The following is a 25,697-nucleotide window of genomic DNA, read 5'->3' as shown; positions in this document are numbered from 1 at the left end:
ACTATTATCTGATAAAAACTGGAAAAAAATAGTATAATACATGCTATACTTTGTTAGATGCAGGATACGTCTTTTTACAAATTCAGTTAGATGACTTGTCTCTAAGTTAGTGATTTTTAATGAAATGTGTCAACATTACAAATGCAGAGGGATATTTGCGAAACCTAGTCAGTTCTGAAAAATTATTTCAAAGGATTTCAAGTCTCATACCTGCCTTTAAGATCACCCCACACATCTGGTTTCATAGTCATAGTTAGATATTGTTTTCTCCTGTACTTACGTGACAAGCCATAAAAGCAACTGATGATTTGTCTGTATTGTCTACTCAAAGCTCAGTGTTGTCAGTTAGAAAGTAGAGGGAAAAGAACAAGATTGAAAGCAAAACTCTTCTTTTATATTACTAAAAATGTTACATATATTGTGAGTAAACTGCTCCAAACAGAAGTGCATTTTTAAAGTCTCCCTTCCTATAACGCCATTTGGTTTTCATTTTGCATCTAAGATAGTTGAAGCAGTAAGAATTTCACAAATCTCTTCAGGGCTGCGAGGTCGCTGAGTGCATTGTCACTCCTGTGACCTGAGCAATTTGTCAACACTCACTCTTGCAGGTTGTGTCCATCAGGAGGAGAAGTAGATGACAGAGTTCGAAACTTCTTTTTATTCACTCCTGTTTGTTTACAAAGAACCTGCACAAATTCCTGTGTCCTCCAACTCAAACAACAGAAGACAGTTTTCTTATGTGATGTTCCTGGCTGCTTCTTTTCCTCCAGGTCCTGTCCAAAGAGAGCTCATTGGCTTTCTCTCTTCTACATCTCTGTTGGGGTCAGGCTACAAGTCTGTCCTGCTGACTGTCCACAGCTTTCCACATCTGACTATGCTATGTTCTGGGCTGCGTATTACACATATGTATAGTTCCATCAAAATACATACATAAATATCTGTGTATGAAATCAGCTTATGCAGACCCCCTCAGCACCCATGGCTCAACTCCCAACCACCCTTACTTAGGTCCCGCATTTTGGACAGTGGCTCCTACATGGCAGTTTACCATGTGATGAATGAAGCTGTTTCTTACATTACTCCTTACAAAAAAGGAGCATCTGAGCATGTGAAAAGCAGTATTTGATCACTGTTAACTTAATTATGACTTGTATTATGACTTAATTCAGTTAAGATTGCAATGTCTGTAAGGCCCAGGTTTTAGGACTTGCTAAGTCAGTCCCTCTTCGGAAGTATTTAGGAGTTATTAGGGGTGCTTTTCTGAAGTGTAGCTGGGTACATTTATAAAATGGGAAAGGTGCTTGTTTGCCCCTTAGCAACATTCCTAAGCAATAAATAAGGACTTTGAAAATCCAAATAAAAAACTAAAGGTGAAATCCTGTCCTGGTATAAGGAAAGGATAAAAACTCCATTGAATTCAATGAGGCCAGGTATTCATCCAGCGTTTATTAGTGGGTTTCTGCACCCTGGTTTCTCAGTTTCACTTGCCCACAGGCTTCATGCAACTCTTAAGGGAGAGTAAGACAAAGTAGTGACATCTGTACCTACTTGAGCATGAGCTGTAAGAATACACCGTGCTGTCCTAACACCTGATGACCAGCTTTATTGAACATAAAGCTACCTACAAATTACCTCTCCCTTCATGAACTGGGGTGCTTTTTGGAGGGACTTAGATCGTTTGGTCTCCCTAGTGTCAGTCGCTGATTGCAGGAACAAATGATGGAGGCTACAGAGTGATCTGGGAGTGCCAAGGCTTTTCCACAAGTCCCTGGCAGTGCACTGGGGCTGTGAGTGCACCACCTGAACATCGAAGACCCTTCAGGCCAAAGGGCCTGAAGCCTCCTCCTGCACGGTGGTGTAGATGGAGCCAGTGTGTCTCACTATGACACATGTTCCTGTACTGTGAGCAGTTCTGTACGTTTCATTTCAAGAAAGATGTTAGATAGTTGGGGGGACTGCAAGGAAGAGCAGGGAAAATGATCAGAGGTCTGAAAAATGATACTGATGAGTTAAAATAGACTTGACCTAGTTTTTCCAGATTAAAGATGGGAAGACTGGACAGGAAGAGAGTATACTAATAATTTCAAATACACAGAAGAGAAAGGAAGAGACTGTGAAGGGGAAGGTGAGTGATGGGTGCTGGGTAAAATAACAAAGTGCTGGTCTTGAATTGCTGCAGCAAAGATTTAGGATAGAAGATAGGAAAGAAAACTGTAATATGGTAAACATTATGTGGTTCTATATGAATAAGTAAAGATATCCCAAAGAAATAAATCTATCCTTCTGAAATTTAAAAAAAGTAAAGAAGAGATTTTAAAACATAAGAAATGTCCCACTGGATCAAACTAGAGATGTTAGATACTGTCTAGTCACACAGACTGTCTCCGATGGTGGAAACACCGGATGCTATTTAAGAAGCATATGAACCTGCCTGGTTTCTGACTTTTGTTCTCTCTGTGCTCTCTCAACTTCAATAATAATTAGATTAACAGTCCCAAAGCATATGTCCTTGCTTGTTCCTTGTAGTATTTCTTTATGGACCTGTTGTCTTCGGGCTTGTCTAGTCCCATATGAACCTAGTGGCTATGTCTGCCTCCTGTGGCAGCTGTTCCAGAAGTCCACCAGTGCTTTTTTTAATCTTATTTTAAGTTGTCCACCTATGGCTTTCATTGAATGCCCTCTGGTTTACGCGTTTGAATAGCTCTTTTCCTAAAACCTTGCAAAGCAGAACCAGAAAGGGGAGAGCACTCGGTTACTTTCGCAAGACTTGCATGTATCAGATCTTGCAGAACTGCATGTGTTCTGTGATACAAGGAAGGTATCGTCACAGTTTTTGTGAGGAATAGAAAACTATCATGAAGTAACAAAACCATCCTCGCAGTATTCACAAAATTGGGATCTCCTTGGCATTTTTGTGTCAGCCTGTCTCTTTAGGCACACCTATGCAATGTATAGGAAAGAAGGTATTTTTCCTGACTTGAATTCACAGCTGTTTTGCGGTAAATTCTGCAGCTGTGACCAGAAACTGGATGACCTTGTTAGTAGGACAGCCACAAAGTAGCCACAAAGTTTGGTTTTGATTATAATGTCTGTTTTTCTTCTTCTTGAAATCTGTTCCTTAAAATTTGATGTGCTCATGTAATTGCAATGTAGTTCACTGCCCTGCTTTACCTCTGGTGAGGGGAGTTTGAGACTTCGCAGAGTAGGAGAAGAGAACGAGAGAGAGAGAGACAGACTGACAGACAGACACAGAAGCCCACAGTATGGAAAAATAAATGATATCACTGATGGGCTTTTCTGTCAGTGTATATGAGTTATTGAATGCTTAAGCAGAAGTATTACATGTTTTTTCTACGTGTTATCCCCCATAAAAGTCAACAACTAAAAAGATAACCTGCATGTAGTTTATTAGTGGTCTTGCATGCATTCATCTTTCTCTTTTTTTCCTTTTCTACTTTGTTTAAAAAAAAAAAAGTCTGTAACAGAAATACAAATCAAATTCCCTCCAGTGGTGTACATTTTCATTTCTCGGTAGATGGAAGAAAAAGATTCATAATTCACTTACACTTCTGTGAATCCAACATTTTTTGGAAGTGACTGGTGCTTTGGAAAATGTAAACAATTGGGGCAGGCATCTTGTGTTCTTCTGGCATCCGGATTTTGGAAGTGTTGAGCACCCCTTGTCTGAAATGCAGCCCCTTTAAGGTATCTTAAAAGAAACATGACACAAATTGAGGCCTCTGAAACCACTAACTGCTTTTGAAAAACCTGGTTGTTGGTTTTAGTAGTTCTGGACTCTCAAAATCATTACTTTCAGGTTTTGTTTACCGCCTCTGGTCATGAATTTTAGACAGTTACTGAGCAACACCGGTGCCGCCTTGGTGCACATTTCTAAGCAGACACGGCTGGGCAAGGCCAGGTGGTGCCGCTGCCCACCCTTCCTGCTGATGCTGGCCTCCTGGCTAGAAAGCAGCCTGAGCTTGGGGCCAGCAAGAGGGCATACAGCTGCCAGTCAAGGCAGAGGGATCCCTGGGGGTCTGAGGGGACTCTAGGCCACAGGAATTCTTCACACGTTCTGTATTCAAGAGTTATTGAACAAAGTGCATTAAAAACTTTGGGAAGGAGGGCAGAAATCCAGGTCTTCCCTTCCCAACAGAGCGCTCCATGCCAGCAACGTTGTGAGCTTTGATTTCTTTTTCTTCTTTTTGACCCACAACATCAACTTTATTGTCGAGCAGCCTGAATGGTTTCTGAAAGGCAGAGAAAGACCTGCCACCTTCTGTTCTCTTCAGATCCTTCTGATCTTTTCAGATCAGAAAAATTGTCCAGGCTGCCCTATGACAGCATCTTGAATGAGGGTGATGTTAAACCTCAGCCAGGTCATAGAATCATAGAATGCTTTGGGTTGGAAGGGACCTTTAGAGATCATCTAGCCCAACTCCCCCTGCAGTGAGCAGGGACAGCTTTAACCAGATCAGGTTGCTCAGAGCCCCATCCAACCTGACCTTGAATGTTTCTCGGAATGGGGCCTCTACCACCTCTCTTGGGCAACCTGTTCCAGTGCTTCACCATGCTCATTGTAAAAAATTTCTTCCTTATATCCAGTCTAAATCTATTCTTCTTTAGTTTAAATCCATTATTCCTTGTCCTGTCACAACAGACCTTGCTAAAAAGATTGCCCCCATCCTTTCTATAGGCCCTCTTTAAGTACTGGAAGGCCGCAATAAGGTCTCCTTGCAGCCTTCTCTTCTCTAGGCTGAACAACCCCAACTCCCTCAGCCTGGCCTCATAGGAGAGGTGCTCCAGCCCTCGGATCATTTTTGTGGCCCTCCTCTGGACCCACTCCAGCAGGTCCATGTCCTTCTTGTGCTGAGGGCCCCAGAGCTGGACGCAGCACTCCAGATGAGGTCTCACTAGAGCAGAGTAGAGGGGCAGAATCACCTCCCTCGACCTGCTGGCCACGCTGCTTTTGATGCAGCCCAGGATACCGTTGGCTTTCTGGGCTGCAAGCACACATTGCCAGCTCATGTCCAGCTTTTCATCTACCAGTACCCCAAGTCATCTTGCCTTATGAAGAGCTCTCCAGAAACAGCTGGAGAGAATTATTTGAAGGCAGCTATCGGAGCTGTTTAAGAAATCACCCTGGTGGCTGAACCGTTGTCACCATTTCTGAGTACTCCCCTTAGCTGTGCTGGCTATTCCTCTGCTCCTTCACGATCTCCTTTTCATTTTAGTCTGAGATGTTTGAAGTTTGGAGGTAGAGGGAACGAAGTGCAGGTTGCCAGGCTCTGTAGGAAAATGCTAGTACCTCAGACTCAACCCTTGCTGCTGAGCACAGGGCAAAAGAAAGGTACCAAAGAAATAAGGATTCCTCCTTTCCTTAGCACATCTGTCCAGCTGTGTCTTAATGCATCTGCTGCTGGTGTCATTGTTTTCCAGTAAGATCTGCTAGCTAAGATGATGTCTGTCTCCTCTGCTGTGCCTCACAAGTTTTCTTGCTTGCAAGTGGGACAAAAGTTGCCTGGCTTAGCATCCTCCTTAGGGAGGCTCATACGGTGTTAAAGCAGGCATAGATAAAGAGGACATCTCTGTGAGGTAAAATCTGTCCTTTTGATGGAAGCCATTTTTATTATTTAGGGAGGGGAACAGCAAGTATACTTACTTAACGTTAAAGCACTTGCACTGTACCTGGTGTAAGGCACGTCACTGCAGGCCAGTGAAACTAGCTTCTGTATTTGTTAAAGCAGAGCTGCTTTTGTCCTTTAGTTTGAAAGGTATGTTGCCATTGGGGAGGCATCATCACTTTCTGTGTTGCTCTACATGGCGTAAAGAATGCAAAAGAGGGATGCTTGACCAAAAATACCCTATTGACACAGCAGTCTTTTCCCATCTTTGGAGGGACTGAGTGGAGAATATTGACAAACTCCAGTAAGTATAAGTGAGCTGCATTAAGTGCAAGTTGTACGTATACATCTTGGGGCTTCTGTGGTCTGTTTCCTACTTCGGGCCAAAGGTTCCTCTTCAGCATCCAGCTTCCTGAGTCTCTAGTCACTGGCACCTTAACAGCCTCCTACCTCAGTAGGTAGAATATATTCAGATATAAAAATATTTTTATATATTATATAATATATTAACAACACATTTTATGTATTATATAATATATATAAAAGCAGATTATATATATTTATATAACATATAAATACAATATATTAATAACACATACATAATATATAAAATAACATATATTTTATATATATAAAAACATAGATATATTTTAAAAAAAAGTTCAGATCACAGCAGTTCCCTCCTGCCCCTCCTGCACTGTTCAGGAGGGATCTCCTGTGCTCTTGCTTTGGATATGTTAAGAAATTAACGTTAGATGCAGGTGCTCATGTAACTGCAGTCACAGAGCAGTTATGGGCAGGATCTACATCTCTTAAGTCAGTCACGTCTTGTGGCTGAATCGTAAGTTTGTCTTTTTACCATGTAGGATCTGAAGAATGTTGCCAAAGTTTTGAATCTGGACTTGCAAAGCTAGGTATTGTTGTGCATGCATAAACACCTAGAAAGGAAAAAAAAAACCCACCAAAACACCACCCTGTATTTCCAAGGGTGCTAGGTACTTGGAGCTCCCAATGAAATCAGTCCACTTACTTTTTTCTTCTAAACTGATTCAGCTGATGGGTAAAAGTGTCCTAGCCATTAACCACTCACAGAGAAATAAAATACTTCATCCAAATGGTTTCTATATTGCATTTGTTGATCTTGGTGAATTTGATAGCATCTTCAGGATGGTGCCGTCTAGTGTTTGAAGTACATGAGATGAACTCACAGTGTATATATAGAGGCAAAAAATGCTGGGGTATAGTAAGGAGGCATTGTTTTAGCCTCATGTATGACATTGTAATTGTATGTTTTTTAATGAACAGACCAGAGTAGTTACACTTAGTAATGTTTGTTCACTAAAAAGGAAAAGGGGTGTTAAATCATTGTGTTCTTTGATGAATGGCTTGTACACTGAAGAATAAATTGAACAAACTGGCATAGAGCTCAGTGAACATGAAATCAGCTATTAGAAGAAAGCTTGTGAACAAATTCTGAGCCTGATATGCATCTTTTGATTAATGTCCTATCAATCATCCATAGTGGCTACCTTAGCTAAGTCGTGCTGTAATCATTCATGGTTGCTTACAGGAATACTAGCAGGGACTATAGAGCTGCAACAACTGAATATTATTACTGATTTCTCCCTAACTCTTGCTGTGAACAATTACTGTTTTCACTCCGATTCTGCCTCCCTTTATTAAAAAGAATACAATGCAAAATGAAAAGAGAGTTCCTCAAAGACCAGTAAAATTCTCCCAGGGTATTCTTAATGATATTCTGTCCTAAATGGGCAAACTATTGTAATGCAGAGTTCTCACCACGAATAATAGTAATGTAATCACATTGAAACTGTCTCTTTATGGATTGTAGTCAAAGAGACAAAATGTATAGTCAGATTAATGAACACAGAATTTCTGTAGAATTATTACTTAAAATGGTTGAAATGATTTTAGCTCTTTTTGTATCACAGTATTTTCAGTTAATGCATTTAACAGCGACAGCAATTAAGACTCCAGACTATAAATTTGGATTAAATCCACCCTTTTGACATTAGAAGAAGCCTTGATTCTTAAAAGGTATTATGCCTGCACCCCTCTCTTTTAAGACCTAATGTTTTAAATTTGTATGGCTCTTCTGAACTATGGTTGGTTTGGGTTTTTTTAAGGAAAAAAAAATAATGAATACACTTTTTTTTTTTACTATGATTGTAAGTTATTGGCAGATGTTTACAGGAGAATCTCATATTCCTGTGTGTGAAGATTTAGTTCCACACCATTTATTTCTGGAGTGTGACACAAAGAATGCTTTGGCACTACCCACAAAGTAGGTCCTTAGAAGGCAGTGTAATTTCCTCCAAAGTCACTGTAGTCTGGGAAATATGGTGAAGTAATGAAGTGTTGACAGGTATTAACATGCATAATGGGCTTTAATAGACATTTAATGTTGTTTAACTGAAAGAAGGAGAGGTGCTTTCCCATTGGAATATTTCTACATTGAAACTCATTGATCACCAATTTCAGAGGGGAAAGGTTAATCCATCAGTTTCTGTAACCAAACGGCACTGATGGCAATTCTTTAGGTGACATTCTGGATGAACTGAGCTTTCCATCTTTGCAAACAAATGAGTGATATGACAAGCATGGTGTTCAGAACACATTTAACCAATTGATTTTCTCTCCTCTTGTAATAAGATCTAGAGACATATGAAAGAGTGTAGCATGAGCCAAGATTAAAGGAACTGCTTCATACACGCTAACATAGGGGAACTGCATTATCAATAAAAGTACTATAAAGCATGTAGGCACCCATTCTTTTTCTTTATATAAAGTTTGTTATTGCAATAAATAGCTGTTATTGAACTGCTTGCCTTTTATTTCAGTTTTTCTGAATTTTATTTTGGTCAGCTTTCTGTGATTTCCTGGTAAATGTTAGGAAAAAATGTTATGTTTTGTTATGGTATCATTTTTGCACTCACTAGTAAATCCGGGCCAACTCTGGATTTAAAAGCAGGATTTATTATCCTTTGGGGCATGAAGAAAGACATGAGGGGAAGGGAGGGACTTGACTTCAATTAATGTAAATATATCAAATATATTTTAAATGTTTAATCTGTATGGTTCCATACTGTAATGACCCTCGTCTTTTTCCTTCCTCTTTCCTCCTTTTTCTCCCAAATTCAGCCCTGCTCTGAGTTTCACATACCCTCCTACACCGGTATCCCTCCAGCAAATGCATCAGCAAATTATAAGTCGTCAGCAAACCCTAGGTTCAGCCTTTGGACACAGCCCTCCGCTCATCCATCCTGCTCCAACTTTTCCTACCCAGAGACCTATCCCTGGCATCCCCAGTGTCCTGAACCCTGTCCAGGTCAGCTCTGGACCTTCTGAGTCCACGCAGGTGAGAGACAACAAAAGAAACCTTTGCACCCCATTAATTTATGAAAAAATGAAACAAACTACATTGTCTTTTAGCAATTAATCACCACTGTCACTGAGACCCTTCGATAACAGTTTTCTTGCAGCTATAGCATTTGCAGTCCCTTTATTATAAATCACAGGAGTGCATGCGCGGTTCCTGATTGGTAGCATGCTTTTTAGTCCTCATAAATATTTCAGTGTGCTGCAGCAGCTTCTCATTCCAAACTGTCTCTCCTGGATCTTATACAGGAACATAATAGAGGTGGGGAGCAGGAAAAGGGGGGAAAACCACATCAAAACACTAACATTTGAAAGATTAGCAGCTTCACCTCCAAATCAGGCTGGCTATAATATACACAGGGCTGGATTCTGCCCTCCTGACACAGGTGTGGGTAAATCAAAGTGAGTAACTCAATCTGTGAGCAACAGAGGAACTCAAAGACAGTGCAGAGGTTTGAAGCTTTTTTTCTCTGATTTGTGCAAAATTGGACCTAGTGAGTTTGAATTAATCATTTTGATAAACCAAGTTGTATTCTCAAAAGCTGGAGATGTGCAGCAGTGAATCAGGCCCATAATGTGGAGTTTATCACAGTTCGTGGTTTGCCTGTTATTAACTAGTGCTGTTTGTTTCCAGATGACCTAGGATAGGTTATTTATCAGTCTGGGAGCTGTTTATCTCCTGGCTAGCTTTTACAAATGTAGAAGCAGAACATACTGCTGTAGGAAGCATATTGATTTTTTGTGGGGTCCATGCAAGTTCAGATATCTCTAAAAGATCTCTGGATTCCTACAAGATCCATTTGCAGGTGTAGATAATGGTGTTCAGTCTAGCACAGCAAGAGAAAAACAAGATTCTGGCCTGTTTATGTCAGCAGTAGTTTTGCTATTGACGGGAGAATCCAGGACTTCATCTAGGATTTTTTGGCTGAGCGTTTCACACTAGTGTGCAGTTTTTCTTCCTATCCCGCATTATAAGGGGAAATGCAGTAAAAGAGCTGAGGTCTTGTGTGCAGATGTTAAGTGCAAAACCTCTCCTCCAAGTATAAAAAGATGCATATTTTTCTCGTGTTGATTCAAACTAGTGCAGAGTGATTTCGTTTTTCAAAATTGCCTTTCCGAAGTCATCCTTATGTGGAAAATTGAGTTCTTCCTACCCCCTCCCTGGCCTGACAAAACCATCATTGGTTTGTAGCAAGGAATTACATCAAAAGCCCTCCTTCCTATTCCCTCCCTGCTCCATTACAAGGTTGAGTGATGCAGCTCTTCCACAAGTTAATGCTAGGTAATTGAAGCACAAGGTAATTGCATATCCAGTATAATTAACAGTGTAGCTTCTCCAAATAAAGTTGCTGAGCAGATGCTGCATATTCCTGTTTGGAGCTACGTATTTATCACAGTCTAATTTTGTCTTTTTTGGGGAAAAAAAACCCTGCCTGCAGCAGAATAAACCCACAAGTGAATCTGCAGTGAGCAGCACTGGAGATCCCATGCACAACAAGCGCTCCAAGATAAAGCCCGATGAGGACCTCCCCAGCCCGGGAGCAGGAAGCGTGCAGGTATTGTGGTTACAGTCATAAGCCTTTCATCTCGCTGCCCGAGGGAAAATGGACCTCGCCTGTAGCAGGCTTTTTCAGGCTTTCTGCCCTCGTACAGCCCTTCATCTAGTTCATGCATGGGGTTCACACCTCAGCTCACGGTAGCAAGGGTTGAACGTGGGCAGCGAGGGGCTGCTGAGCTACAGGGCTGTGCTGCAGAATGAGGGCAGAGAGGAAGGAGGCTGATGGAGAGGTGCCTCTGATCAGTCAGAGCGCTCAACCCTCTCTGCCACGGAAAAGCGAACCAGAGACATTCAGGTCTTTACTGAGGACATGTTTTCTGTTCAGCAAGAATGCTTACACCATGCTGACTTTTACCAGGTCTTAGCACTGTACTGCACTGAGGCCTCACTGTCAGGCTCCAGTCTTGTTTGCTCTACTTTCTATACCAGTTAATGCCACTGGTTTTAGTAGAGTGACTCCTGATTTACAGTGGCGTGGGGGAGATGAGAATCAGAGCCTCGATCTTGTGAGTGAATCCGTGAAAACAAAGCAGAGGTCCGTCTAACCTTCCGCAGGTTTGAAATGGAAAGAGCGTGAGTGCATAATCTGAACCAAATGTTTACGCTAACATCTGACCCTTACCCTGAGCACATAACAGGCTGGGGAGAATGAGGCACCTTGAGGAACTGAAGGTGGAAAGTCAAAACCCAAAATTAAATACTCTCTTCTCCTGCTCACCCCTTTCGTGCACACATTACAGGCAAGAACAAGCTAACAAGTAGCCTGAAAATTACCAAGTTACCCAAACTGCTTTTGGAAAGGTTTTTGTGGGCAAAATTGTCACTGGATTCACAATGAACACACACTCTGGATTACTGGTGATCCATTTTGTGTCTAACCGTAGCACTAAAGTCAAATTCTTATTAATTCAACGATATTGAACAGTGTCTTTTTCACTAGTGATGCCATGTGATGAGTAGTAAGGGGTAAGTGTGCAAATAAAGAGCTGCTTAAATATGGGGAAAGGGAAGCCAAGCCTTTGGAATTTGCTTTGAACTGAAATGTAAGGGGATTGTTTTTTTTAGAAATTCTCTGCAGTGAGTAATTCTGGGGAGGAAAACATTATTTTACATGTATAGTCTGCAAATGGCTTCTGGCTTACAGGCTTCTGTATTTTGTAGAAGTGAGTAACAGAGTGAACTGAGAGTAAAATAATCTACAGACCCACCCCCATCTTTCTTCTGATGCTGAAATAATTCACTTTTCTTCCTCCTCAGTTTCAGAATTTCCTCTCTCCTCTCCTCACCCCTGTTTTTTTTCTCTCTCCAGGAACAGCCAGAAGGAATGACCCTGGTAAAAGAGGAAGGGGACAAAGATGAAAGCAAACAGGAGCCTGAAGTGGTCTACGAGACAAACTGCCACTGGGAAGGCTGTTCCCGGGAGTTTGACACGCAGGAACAGCTAGTGCATGTAAGTTAATGGTATTCAGGAACTGAGTTTTAAAACTACGTGACCTTTTTCATGGGGGTCGGGTTCTCTGACCTTGTGCTGAGTCAAGTTTCTTAGCTAACAGCGCTGCAAACTGGAGAGGGGTTTATGAGTTTCTGAGAATAAAGAAAACTCGGAGCCACAGTGCTTGACCTGTTCAGTCAGCTAAAGCTTAGTGTAAAATTCAATAAAGTCTTCAATAGAGATTGTAATGGCTCTGATCCTGTAAGCCAGCAAACGCTATTTTGAGTTAGAGACTTTGATAGTTATTGAGTAATAGTAAGCTGGACATGAATTATTATTAACCTTTAGCCAAGTTTGATTTTTTTCTCCCAAAAGGGACTGTAACAGTAGAAATGGGCAAGGGGAATTCTTCCCCTTCCCTAAGGGGGTTTTTGGTATCAATTTACTTTTGTGTGTAAACTGAAGTGGATTATTTGGCTAAATACATGGAGACTGAGTTATTCAGTCTTTTTAGCAAAAGCAAACTGTATGCTCTTTCTTATTTATGCTACCCAAATATTAGTCGTATCTGCCTTGTTTTTTCTTTCATTCTACTACTCTCCAAAAGAAATTATTTTTACTATTTTGTGGTATTGTAAGCTAGAAAATGAACAATAAACTTCTAGAATATAACCTGGCAAGTACAACCCCGCCCCCCCCATTTGCAACCTCCTTAACTAGCAGCACCTCTCTTAATTACCTGGCATCATAGATCATATGTAAATACTCTGAAAAAAAAAGGAATTCCGAGTACAGATTAGAGAGGAACATCTTCAGCAAATTATCAGTGTGTCAGAATCCTCTTTATTGTAGAAAACTATTTAATACTCTCCTGGATATCATGCAAAATCTATTGCATAATGTGGCCAATACTACAGAAATAGCTTGTTGAAAAATCTACTTTTTCACCGAAAATAAATAAAAAACCCCCACCATGTATTTCCAAACACTATGCAAAATGGTAAACTGATGCTGCAAAGCTGACTTCAGCAAAGAAATGCCAGCTTTAACTTCCTGGAGTGCGAGAGCCTCTTAGTTTTGCAGTTATTCATCAAGATGTATTTTCAGTTTCTTGTTATTATTAGGTAGTAGTAGTAACAGTAACAATAACAATAAATGAAAAACTATCACAAACTAAAATAATGGCAAAAATGTGACATTTTTTAAGAACCTTTTGGACACATTTTGCACAAAAAATACCCTAGCATTTTAATAGGCCAAGATGAAATGTGAGGAGAGAGTCTTTCAGTGTCATAATATCTTTTTGGGAAGAAATGCCATACGAACGGCTGCTGCAAAGGGTTGGACACATTTAAAAGATCAAGTGTCGGTCTTACAATTGATTCCATGCAAACAGACCGATTGACATCATCTGGGGCTCTGCACAGGCACAGTCTTTATATCTGCTAATAATTGCAAGGCTGAAGCTTTATGATGCCTGGCAAACCTTTCTCAATATTCACAAATGATCCCAGTGATGATGGTAAATAATTTACACCAAAATATATGAAATAAAAGAGAAATGCAGAATAAAGGTGCCCTTGGTAATGAATAAAAGGAAGCGTTTTTTTGAAATTTCAGACATAAAATTTAACTGAATTCTTCTCTGCCTGTTAGCTAATAGCTAATGTTTTGTAGTTTCAGGTGAATTAAATTGACAGTGTGGTAGTTTGGTTGGTTTTTTTTTTTATATGCATTTATTGTTTCTGGTGTGATTTTTGTAGCGAATCTGACTGCATTTTAAGAATCAATAGCAAGACTGCTCTGAAAAACGTGTATTTCTTATGTTTCTGCATGATGGCAGCATCTGAAATGAGTTTCTTTAGACATAGAGAAAGCAGATAAAAAATGTTGCGATGATACAAGGAGTTCTTTTTGGCAGGGCTCAGGATTCAGATATGTTGTGATGGCATTTAAGATTGCAAGGTGCAAGTCCTGACTTGATATTCTGAAGACAATAAAATCATCATCGCAACCATGACATTCAAGTAGTGCAAATCATGCTGTAAGAGTCAGCGTGACTCAGTGATGGGGCCCTGGTTTGTGATTTCTTTTGCTGCTCCAAGAAAGCCCTGCTGTGGGGACTTGAGCGAGTTATTTCTGTCCAGAATTGCAAAGGGCTTTAGACATACAACTCTGTTTGAAAGTCTGGCCCTTCACCCCAGTCTGTCTCTCCCACATTTTGTCTGCCCTTGATTGCCACAGCCCTCTGATATACAGCTATAGCAACTAGGGAAATGAAGTCCAGGTCTCAGTAGGGCTTCATGGGAGGGCAGTCCTGGTGTCGCTTAGGTGTGTGACTCCGGCAGAAAGCGTTAAGTCCCTGAGTAGCAGTTCAGCCCTTGAAAAATCTCCCCACTCATGTGGGGAACCAAATTCTCATGGTTAAATCCGAGTAGATACAAATTGCTGTAATTTGTGCTTACCTCAGTGTCTTTGCACTGAGTGAGTTCCTGATTTGGTGTGTGCAAGTATGCACCTGAACTAGGCAGAGAGAAAGTATGTGTCTCAGTGGTGTGAAGCCATCCTGTACTCAGTAATATTTACACTGCAGTAGCAGCTGGAGGCCTCCTTAAGCTGAGTCCCGTGGTGCTAGACGCTGCTCAAACACAAGAGAAGGAATGGCCCTGATATGGGCATGAGGTCTTCACCCTGTGACTCCGGAGCCATGTAGATCGAGCTGTTTGGTGCTGTCTGGAGGTACCTGAGCTAGCTCTTATACAGGTAGGCATGTATCTAGGATCATGCTATGCTTCCCAGCAAGGTCGGGGCTTTGCAGGATTAAATTGCCCTGGCAAGGCTCATCCAGATAACGTCTGCCGGCTTCCCTATGTTCCCTGACACTCAGAAAGGATGATTAGCATGAGCAGAGAGCTACAATCACGTGTTCAGAATTTGGGTGGGTGCGATACAGCACTACACATATGATACTACATGATGTTGTGTACACACACTTACTTGCCCATACTCTGGGTAGTCAAGTGAACTGTACAGTGAAACTAAGAGTGAGCTATGTAGGCCTTCACAAAGGATTGCAAGAAACCCCTCCCCTGTCACCCACTTCATTGAGCACGTGGTATGTAGCATATATTCAGTAGAAAAGAAAATGCATTTGTATATTTGACTTGGAAGTATTTAGAGTATTCTTTCCCCTGTACAACTCTCTGAACCAGTTCCCTGGGCTTTGGAAGTTCAGCTGGAAGAGGAAATTTGTAAAATGCGGAGTTTCAGAAAAAAGACCTAAAAAGCATTCTTCTACATCCTGATAAGGCTGAATTTTCAGGATCTATGCAGGTTAGCAGTAAGTCTTTTAATGAATGTGGGTTTTTTTTCAGGGGAATAAAGCTACTGTTTGTAGCCATACATAATAGTAAGATATCAGACCCAAAACATCCAATGGCACAGAACAGACTGTTGTCCAAGCCCTGCATCCCAAAACACTGGAAATTTAGAGGAACTGCAGTGTTTAGGGAAAAGATGGAAGTCTGTTTCTAGCTGTTTTGTTTTCTAAATGGTTAGGTACCTCAGCAAAAATTCTAGTCGCACTAGGTTGAGCAGAGCTCAGGAGAGCTTTTCCACAATACACAAGGCACACAGTTCACATTATAGATGTCATTACTCCCATCATGTATAGGGTGTATACACAAACATGTATGCATGTGTTTTGAAAGAGGTGAATATGAATTTGTGTGTATTCTGGTCTTTCTGTCACATGAGGATAGCTTTATTATCTTTTTGGGAATGATGGAACCTGATTTACTTTGAAATCAACTGTAGGTGAATCAGATTCTAGCAGTATCTGCATTACAATGTGATGTGTGATATAGCATGTATGAAATGGTAAATACAAACATAATCTGTGTCTGAATATGTGGTGTAGCTTTAGAGCAGAAATTGCAATCTTGGGCACAACAGTCAGCATTTGATGGCATTTTTCCTGTATTACTTTCTGTAGCGAAGTCCTGCTCTTATTAGTGTAAAAAGTGGGTGCTAGTGAAAGTGTGCTTAGGCCTCAAGAGACAATGTTTTCTGACTGAATTTATGAACAGAACCTGGGCTGCTATGAATAAATAACTGAAAAGCTACATAAAAGAATCGTTATTGACCCACTCAGAAGGGTTTGACACCGCAATGATTTTGGTGCAGGAGCTCTTAGTTTCAAGCGATATGTGCCACTTAGAATTCAGCGTGGTTAAATTTTCATGATACATACACCAAAAGGCAAGGTGTTAAACCATTCAGACGCTCTGCCTTATTTATAGCACCTATCCATCCTTTCTGGCCCCCCCTTCTCTTACAGTTAATAGAAAGATTCATGATTCTTCATGGTTGTCTATCTAGCGTCTGACAGTACCGACTGCCCTGCTAAAGCAAGTCACTATCTATAATTGATATCCTTCTATGGAATAGGGTACCGGCTGCAATTGAAGGGTTTTGCTGAAAGCTCTTAAATCCTGACAAGTTCTGCCCTTGTTCTGGTTCAGTCGCTGAGCTGCACTGCTGGGATCCCAGGGTTATTTGAAGTTGGTGCAAAAGGGATGTGTGTGTTGCACATTAGCAAATCACAAAGTTGGAGAGCCACGTTAGAGCCGCCACTGCGTTCCCCTGCCAGGTAGTCTTATTTACCGTGCGTTGCACTCCTGAAAAGATTGCTTACATTACTGTTTGAACATGTGAATTATAGGTTTCTTTCTTTCCCTTCTTCTTCTTAAAAAAAAAAAAAAAATCTTATTTATTTTAAAGCCTCAGTTTGCTGCTGGGGTCTTTATCATTCAGCTGTTTAATTAATTTCTCTGCCCAGCGAGATATTATAATTGGGCTTAGCTGAGCTCAAGTTTGTTTTAAATATGTGATAAATGCACTTGAGCGCCCAGAAGCTAGTAAGATATTGTATATTTTTATAAATCTGTTTTTTGTTGCAGTTTGTCTTTTTTTTCCCCCAGAAATCAGTTTAAGAATAAAATATTGCAAAAGGGTTAGACACTAAAGATAAAAGTTTGTTTAAGAAAATTAACCTTCAAGGAAATGACTGAAGTTATTGTTAAATATTAATACAATGGCAATCAGAAAAATGCAGTGCTGCCTATTTCTCATCCCCCTTGCTGTGTAGCCTTGATGATAATTATTTTTTATTCAAAAACATGCTTGAAGAACTGTAGAGCTATTTTTTGTGTTTTCGCCTTAATTTTACAGCAATAAAATTCTCTCATTGTTGTTACATTTGATTAGATGAGATCAAAAAGCCCTGAACTGATAGCAATGGCTTACATTCAGGATTTCATTTGCTGAGGTCTTCCTGCCTATTTGTAAAGCCCCGGTGACTGGAACGCTGCCCCGGCAATCCCTGGGGCAGCTGCTGTAATGCTCCACCAGGCTCCCTTATCCCACCAGAGGCAAGTTTCTTGTGTTTCTCAGGTACCCACATGTTTCCCAAGGTAATCGCGGTGCGCTGAGGATACCCAGAAGAACCATTACATGAAGTTCCCGGAGTTGAGTTTCTTAAGGTTTTTGCCCTTTGTAGGGAGGTGGTTTCAGCCCTGACTGACAGAAGTTGTCCAGCAATCCATGGAGACCTACGTAAAACCTGGGCTGTGTCTACAGCCTGCCTCAGCTCAGGTTTTGCAGCATCTATAGTGATATGGGGTGCCTTAATCAGTGCTGTGCACCTCAAAACACTTAAGAACGTGTCCGATCGGGAGGTGAGGGGCACACCGCTCTCTGAAGGACTAGACCTCTTTGGAGTGGGACCTTTTGGATGCCCAGAAATAAGGACACTCAAAGTCAATAGACTTTTGAAAGTCTCATTCCCTCTTCTACCATGCTGCCCTTGGCCTCTGGCTTCTTCCTCAGCAGCTCTCCTGTAGGAGAGTTGGTAGGTAAGGACTGGAGAGAGCTTCACCTCTCTTCTCTAAAAAAAGGTATGACTGTAACAGGAGAATAAGCCAGATTACAGCAGTTCCCCTGAGTAATAGCTGCAGTGGTAGAGCTGTAAATGACCATGAGAGTTGCGCATTGCCCACCACTTGCAGGAGGAGAAGCTGCCCCATGAGTAAAAAGCCCCGAGCTGCCAAAGCCAACAGGGTGCTACTCGCAGCTGCCCCAAAAGGCAGATTATCCACTGTGCATTAGCAATTTCTTTTCTCTGGGTGCTAGAGGTATTCTTGCAACTGGTCGTGACGCAGGTGAAGTCCCAGCTCGATGAAGGAAGTCCCTTCGCAATCCCAAAGGGATGTAATTACACATCCCAGTTGCATGCATCCCCAAATACGTGCAGGGATATATTTAATTTTTAATTCTTCTTTGCAGAGGCAATTTTCAGTGCATTTTCATTATAGTTTTATTTGGCTCTAGTGCAGTAACACAGAGGAGCTTCAGCCCGTTCGCAGGCTCATTGTGCGTGGCAGTGACAGCCACTGCCCTGAAAGGTTTGGAAATGTTTTCTTTAAATTGAAAAGAGTAAGGAATAGATAAGAACATGAAATCCATTATAGTAATCATTTTTTTCCTGACAAAAGGGGAATGTTTTACGTACAACAGCAAAGGGGGTTTTGTTGTTGGTTTTATTCTGTTTCATCTTATTTTATTTTTTACTCAATGGTGTCTGGACCCTAATCCAGATTTGGAGAAGCAATGCTGCAGACAAAAGAAATCATTCTTCAAGTGAGACAAGCCCAGGGCTTGGGGCAACATGGAGAGGGCAGGGAGTTGTTTCAGAGGCAAGGAAGTGCCATGGAAAGGTTTTTTCCCAGTTTGTGCATCTCCTTAGTGTATTTGATCTTTGTAGCTGTGATGGAACAAGGGGGAGGAGAGAGAGGGAGGAGAGATTATAGCAAATAATCGTGGGAAACATCTGTCCCAAAGTTTTTAGATTTTGAAATCTCCTCCTCACTGCCTGTTTAAAGGCTGAGTTATAATTACGGCACCACCTTATTGTGGTGGATTATAGGCTGCTGAGCCCGTAGTTTTAAACTGTGCCAGAATGGTAGCGTCATTTATAGGCCAGCAATTCCTTACATGGCATAGGGAAGCTAGTAAGCAGATCTGTGCGCCTAAGTGCATGTTCCTTTTCTCTTTGTTTCCATATGGGTACCTAACACAAACGTGGAAATGAAGCATGTCTTTAACCCCCCGTCAAAGGTAACCGTGCAAGTGCTGTCGGGTTTTAAGGTTAAGTAACCACGGACGGACCTCACCGCTGTTCTGTAGCCTCAGTAGCCCTCGGGGTCTGGCACGGCCCCTGTTTGCCTTCCCAGCACATCCTTGCCCCACGCCAGCCACCGCGGTGCCCTCTGCCTTCCAGCAGTGTTAAAAGTCAGCACTGCTGCCTTCTGAAGAGATCTTATTCACTCTGGGCTTGACCCAAAGGCCAGCTGTGCTTTGGCTCAGGTCCTCTTAAGCACTCCACTACACAAGCACATCCGCGGTTCCCCTACCTAGAGTCTGGCTTTTGATGAATCACAGAGGAGAAGGGAAAAAAAAGAGTAAAGTGGGGATTTCTTTTTTTGATAGAGAAAGGTTTACAAAAAAATAAATCCACCCTAATCTGTGAAGTATTAAGAGGGGATTTAGAGAGAGAAATGTGATCATTTTTTTATTTTAATTCCTCTGTAATTAGCATTTCTTTCACAGCATTAGGAAAACTTGTCGTTAGTCTGCTGCTGCCACGGCTACTGTTCATATGAGTTGCCAAAGTCGATGTCTTTGAATTGATGTCCCTGAAAGAGGTTGCTAAACTATGACATGTCGTTTACATAGCACTTTTTTTTCCACTGTTGCGGGTGGGGATGAACAGCGCTCCTCCTATGCCCCGAGAAGTCACTCTAGCCGTAACAAGTGGGCACTTGAGTGGAAAGGGCTGTGCATGGCAGGGAGCAGGGTTTGGCCTCTGACCGTGCTTTCAGTCACAAAGCGCTGTTTAGGTGGTTTGTGGATATGCATACTTATTTGAAGTGCTTATTTTGCCTGCAAGTTCAGCTAGTGAACTCTTCCAGGTTAGCGATGTTTCACAGGTGACTTCCAGTTTGGGGAGAGGTGTAGGAGAAGCTGCCAGCCAGGGGAGCCCGTGCTGGCTGAGTGCCAAATGCGTAGGCAAGAGTAAAGCTGCAGAGTGAGCTGGTTTTTTGGCTCCTGACTCTTGCAGGCATATCATGGAGAAGAGAGAAAAGGGAAGTCCCTGCCTGCTTTTTTTGCTGCCCCCAAGCTGCGGGGGAGGTTGAGCTTGTGCATTGACTCAGATACCTTTCAGTCCTGACCAACGGGCCAGGACAAAGTAGATTTGCCTGGACAGAGCTGTGGTTTCTGCGCAGCTTCTTCCTGCCTTGCTACTGCTGACTAAGTGATTTGCTGTTATGCAGCCTGTGTTATTACGGTGAACCAGCAGAAGATCTACCTCGAACCTTCTGGAGTCCCCTGTTTGGTCTGGTGTGTCTCTGCACTGCTTTTGTCGCCTCCCGATGAATAGGATTTTTTTCATAGTGCAGCCATTCTTTGTATCTTTGTCACAAGTGCCATGTGCTCCTTCTTAGCTTCCCATATTCTATCCAAAAGGTTTGCCCATAGAAACCTGATGCCTGGAAGAATAGAAATCTATGAGTGCTGGCCCAGCTATGGCATGTGGAATTGCTTTTTCTCAGACAGAAGCAGCAGATCAGCATGCACGAACGGAGGCAGGGACAGGCAAGCTAAATACAGGCGCAAGTGCGGCTTCTGCATTTGGTTTTGAGAGGGCTGGGTGGCATCGTTTCATTTCTGCAGTCTTTTTTGTTTGTGTAACCTCTTAATAGAAAGGAAAAAAAAAAAAAAAAAGCAGATGAGCCTTTTATCATGGTGAAACAAATTAGTGTTTTCCAGTGCTTAAACTTTTGTGTAAGCGTGACTTTTCTTCAAGGTGTCAGGTGCCTAATCTATAAAATGAATGGGTGGTGGCTTTGTCAGGAGCAGGTCCTCTGGTGGCTTGCACTGTAGGTATGAGGTCTGCATATACCATTCTTACGTGTATTGCAGGGCTGAGATGCTGCAGTTCTCCGTGAGATAAAGTAGTCAAGCTGAAAATGAAACAAAGCTCTAACTGTATCCCTCCTTATGTTTAGCAGAGATAAACTACAGTGGAGTCTCAGTGCTGCTCCGTTTGGCTTCTGGCAGCAGCTTTAATTGGTAAAATGCAGATTTTTTTTTTTGATCAAGAGAGGATTATTCTTGTTATCAGTCTGGAGCATCTTATTTCAAGATGAAAAGGCTTCGCTGAATTACAGATGCCAACATTTTTACAAAGCACTTTGGCGATTGACATCTCAAAGAGAAAGTATGATTTATTAGCCTATAATGGCTAACACTGAGCAGTGGGCTAGGTCCCACTGATTTGTGAAATTGCTTAATATGAATTGCCTTTTTGTGTAATTCAAGCCCCAGCTTTTTCAAATAAACTTAGAATATAAAGTATATGAAACATTACATACCTGGAAAGGGAAAGAGGTAATGGGGCTGTGTAGCTAAAAGAAAAGAAAGGCAAAGGAAGAAAGGAAGAAAGAAAGAGAGGAGGAGAAAGAAAAAGAAAGAGAGACAAAAAGGAAAAAGAAGAAAAAGAAAAAGAAAGGCCTACTTCTAAATCCGTCTTGGTGGTGCTTTTTTACAGTAGTTTGGTTGATATCTTGGCAGGGTAAAGATTAATAACAAGCCTTGTTGCTATCAGTACCTGCTTGTCGATTCTCTGTAACAGGGCTGTCTGTTCAGCATGGAAATTATTGATTAAATAAAAATTGCTATTAGATTGTGATGTGATCCATAATCACAAACAATGGTGGACATTCCTCTTTCAGATCCCAAGCCATGCATCAAGTTTTTCCTTGCAGTAATTTATATTGTGCTGACACTCGCACCCATTAGGCTTTTATCCTCTCCTACATGTGTCAAGAAAGCACTAAAAGAAAGAACAGCAGCAGCACAGCAGCAGGTAGGAACTCACTAAATTTTCAGAGAGAGGCACAACATAGCTTTGCTTCTAGTTAGCACCTTACCCCAGCAGTGACTTCTGCCAGATGAGGGCAACATCCCTTGGATTCAGGGATCTTTTTCAGAGTGTTTTCAGTGAGGGCAAGAGCTTTCTCCACAAGTATTTGTACCTAAAATTACTACTGTTCTTCTTCCTTCCATTATTCCCTTGGCTCTGGTCTTATTTATGACCGTTGCTTACGGTATGCCCACGGTTAGGGCCTTGTGCTGGTTTTGGCTGGGGTAGAGTTCATTTTCTTCATAGAAGCTACTATGGGGCTATGTTTTGGATTTGCGCTGAAAACAGTGTTGATAACACATCGATGTTTTCATTATTGCTGAGCAGTGCTTACACAGAGTCAAGGCCTTTGCTGCTTCTCACACCACCCCACCAGCAAGGAGGCTGGGGGTGCACAAGAAGTTGGGAGGGGACACAGCTGGGACAGCTGACCCCAGCTGACCAGAGGGATATCCCACACCATATGACGTCATGCTCAGCATATAGAGCTGGGGGAAGAAGAAGGAAGCGGGGGATGTTTGGAGTGATGGCGTTTGTCTTCCCAAGTAACCATTACGCATACCGGAGCCCTGCTTTCCTGGAGATGGCTGAACGCCTGCCTGTCGATGGGGAGTAGTGAAGGAATTCCTTGTTTTGCTTTGCTTGCGTGTGCAGCTTTTGCTTCACCTATTAAACTGTCTTTATCTCAACCCACGAGTTTTCTCACTTTTACTCTTCTAATTCTCTCCCCCATCCCACCGGGGGGGAAGTGAGCAAGTGGCTGTGTGGTGCTTCGTTGCCATCTGAGGTGAAATCACAACAGTCCTCCATGTCAGGACGATGTGGAAATGGGATGCATCCAGCGAGATCCAGTATGTTTTTGTGGGGTATTTTTAGCATTCTGGAGTGCAAAGGACAAGTGGGTTTCCTGTATTTATTTAGCTCTGATGCTTCCTAATTTGAGGAATCCAGGATTGGAGTGCTTCAGTTAAGACTGCATGACTTGAGGCTGAGTTAATTAAAAAGATAGTATCTCACTGTTCTCTTCACAGCACATATGAGCACGGTACTAACTTTCTTCCTCCTGTGAGAGCCTTTGTCTAAAGAAAATTTAGTCAAAATGTTTTCCAGAGTTTGGCCACTTACAGGAATTATGCCCACACAGTTTCTCTGTTCCTTTTTCTCAGAAGACTTAAACAATATATATGTCAAAACTGATTAAGCCCACCTGGCCTCACTGCTAGGGAGAGGCATTCCTGTAGCTCTGGACTGTGCATTGTGGACTGTTTTGCCAGTTACCAGCACTAGGCAGGATTACTCAAAGAGTTTTGTACCTCTATATGAAAGCTGAGAATACAGAAGCTTAATACATTGTGGGTATGTGATTTTTTTTGTTAGTTTAATTTTTCTTAAAGTTAGTAAAATTAAGGCTTTATCCTTTAAACTGTTTCAGTGCTCATTATCGTATGACGTGCATTTCTGTATCTCACTACCATTGGGGTAGTTTTTGCATATCTTTCTTGTGCCTAAACCATTTCCAGTATTATCACAGATAATCAAGAAAGCTCTACCTGCAGTATTTGGCCATTTGCCACATTACATGCAGCTTAAAGAGTGTTTAACAGTGAGCTTAGCTTACTTCATTATGCAGGGCAAATATGAAGTTTTCAGGCTTGGCCACTGTCATTTAAATCAAGAGATACTTCATTTTGCAAAGCCAGAGCATATGCCTTGCACACCTCCCTCCAGCGCAGCCACTTTCTCCACGTGGATCAGAGCCAAGGGATTACCAGCCAGGAAATTAATTGCCAAGGGGATTCCAACACTTACAGTTAGTAAAAAAGTCTGAACAAAGAAGTGTGTTTTATATCGCATTCTGTAGGCACCAGGCTCCAGCTCTAATAGTTTTGGATGAGGGAGAGTTACAGAGATACAGGACTGCCCTTTGGTTTAGTCCTGCAGACTTCTGGGGCTGACTGCCAGCACAAGTCTGTCCCATTCAGATGGTGCCACAATGGTGTGTAGGAGAAGGGATTAATCTTTTGAGTTAAACCAGGCTGTTTAGGATTCATTTTTAGTTACCAGAAGCACCTCTAAGTTCACTGCAAGTCAATTGAAGTTAGTACATGGAATGCAAGGCAGAAACAAAATTTGCCTTGGCTCTTTTCTAAGTACATTAGGTGATACTTCCATGTTCTTCTAAGAGATCCTGTACAGTTTTCATCCCAACAGCTCAAACATACATCTGTAGTCTAGCTACAACACAAGGCTGTCTATGGTATATATGAGAGAATAGAAAATGTTATCCTGTGGCAAGAGAGAGATGAAAGAAGGTATCTCTGCTGCCGCTCCCTGGAGCATCAAGGGTGGCTAACTTCTAAAAAGTGACAGACCTTTGCTAAGCCTGGCTTTGCTAGAATGTGGTTGGGATGACCAAGCCTAGCACAGATGTGACATAAATTCTAAACGCGTGTCCAGTGGAGAAAAGCCGAGGGAGGTCTCAGGGGAGCAATAAACTGTTGCATGTGCTGAAGCTTGTTAGAAATGTTTCTTAGAGATGTTAGGAAGGAAGTGCTCGAAATATCTTCTCCAGTTCAGTCGTGATGTCATGACTGTAACACACTGCTGCTTCTGTCACCCACCACTGTTGCATTAGTTCTACCAGGATCTCCTCTGTGATGAAACAAAAGCTAAAACATACATCGTCTAGTAAAGATTTTGGTAATGCTTATCACTGCCATCATTTTTCTTCGTAGTTGCTGTGAAAGGTGTTGTGTGTTCATAAGTCACTACATTTCTGACTTTCTTAGGGGTGTTTGTGCATTTCATTGCAAAAAGTGGATCAAGCATTATCTCCTAATCTGAACTGCAGCTTTCATAGATTATGTATAATAAGTGCATTTATTGAAAAAAATCCTGCTATGCAACAGTCTCTTTCTGCAGACAAAGCATTGGTATTTTTATCATAAGGGCAATTTGGATGTGTCTGTGTGGTAAGCATAGGACTCCCTTTAAAAAAATTAAAAAGACTTACTGATTGATTTACACAAGGAAGGTCCTGCTGAGGAATATCTTTTCTTTCATTTTAAGTGGATCAGCGTTAGCTGTACTGTAATCATTAAAAAGTACTAAAAGCAGAAGAAAGTGCATGGTTTTACAAAATCTGATCCAAGGCTGAACTAAACAAAGTGCATATTGGTCAGCAAGTCCTGTCTACATGCTTAGTATTACTGTTCGCATGTTTAATACACTCCAAAAAGCAGATCCCGTTAATTGTCTGTCATTTACCTTGCTATTTTGCCCCATTAGGAGTGTAGGATTTTCAGCAAAAGAAGGCAATGGTTTACCTTTTTTGTAAGGGATCAAGTACTTTGCTAATCCTTCTGTGTAGATAGATGACCCATTGTACCAGTCTGGGAGCTTGGAAGATTTCAAAATCTTATTATTAAGAGAGTACTTCTTAGCTTTTCCTTGTTCTACCTTGCTATAGCCTTTCATAGATTTATAAGTTGGCTCATGGGATTAAGCGGTTTGTCTCTGCTAATATAAAATGATATAAAGCTGCTGTAATATACGGTTACATTTTAACTCAAAGAGCCTGTTGGTACTAACCTGCTTGCAGTCTATTTCCAAACCCATGCACTGACAGGCACTGTAAAT

General features: G+C 41.6%; 1 protein-coding gene across 2 annotated transcripts in view; it reads left to right on the top strand.

Annotated features, from left to right (window-relative positions):
• GLI3 (GLI family zinc finger 3) overlaps nucleotides 1–25,697 on the top strand; it is a 197,155-nt gene that overhangs the window by 148,474 nt on the left and 22,984 nt on the right. The window contains exons 7-9 of one of the 2 annotated variants that reach the window (XM_075704872.1): nucleotides 8,787–9,003; nucleotides 10,466–10,579; nucleotides 11,891–12,031. In XM_075704872.1, the coding sequence (XP_075560987.1) occupies nucleotides 8,787–9,003; nucleotides 10,466–10,579; nucleotides 11,891–12,031 (472 nt within the window). Of the gene's footprint in view, nucleotides 1–8,786; nucleotides 9,004–10,462; nucleotides 10,580–11,890; nucleotides 12,032–25,697 lie in introns of both variants that reach the window. The other variant, XM_075704871.1, reaches the window with a different exon arrangement.

The sequence above is a fragment of the Pelecanus crispus genome, chromosome 2 (genome assembly GCF_030463565.1).
Source record: "Pelecanus crispus isolate bPelCri1 chromosome 2, bPelCri1.pri, whole genome shotgun sequence".
NCBI lineage: Eukaryota > Metazoa > Chordata > Aves > Pelecaniformes > Pelecanidae > Pelecanus > Pelecanus crispus.
The sequence above is the reverse complement of the archived record's forward strand: the minus strand, read 5'-3'. Positions and strand labels throughout refer to the sequence as shown.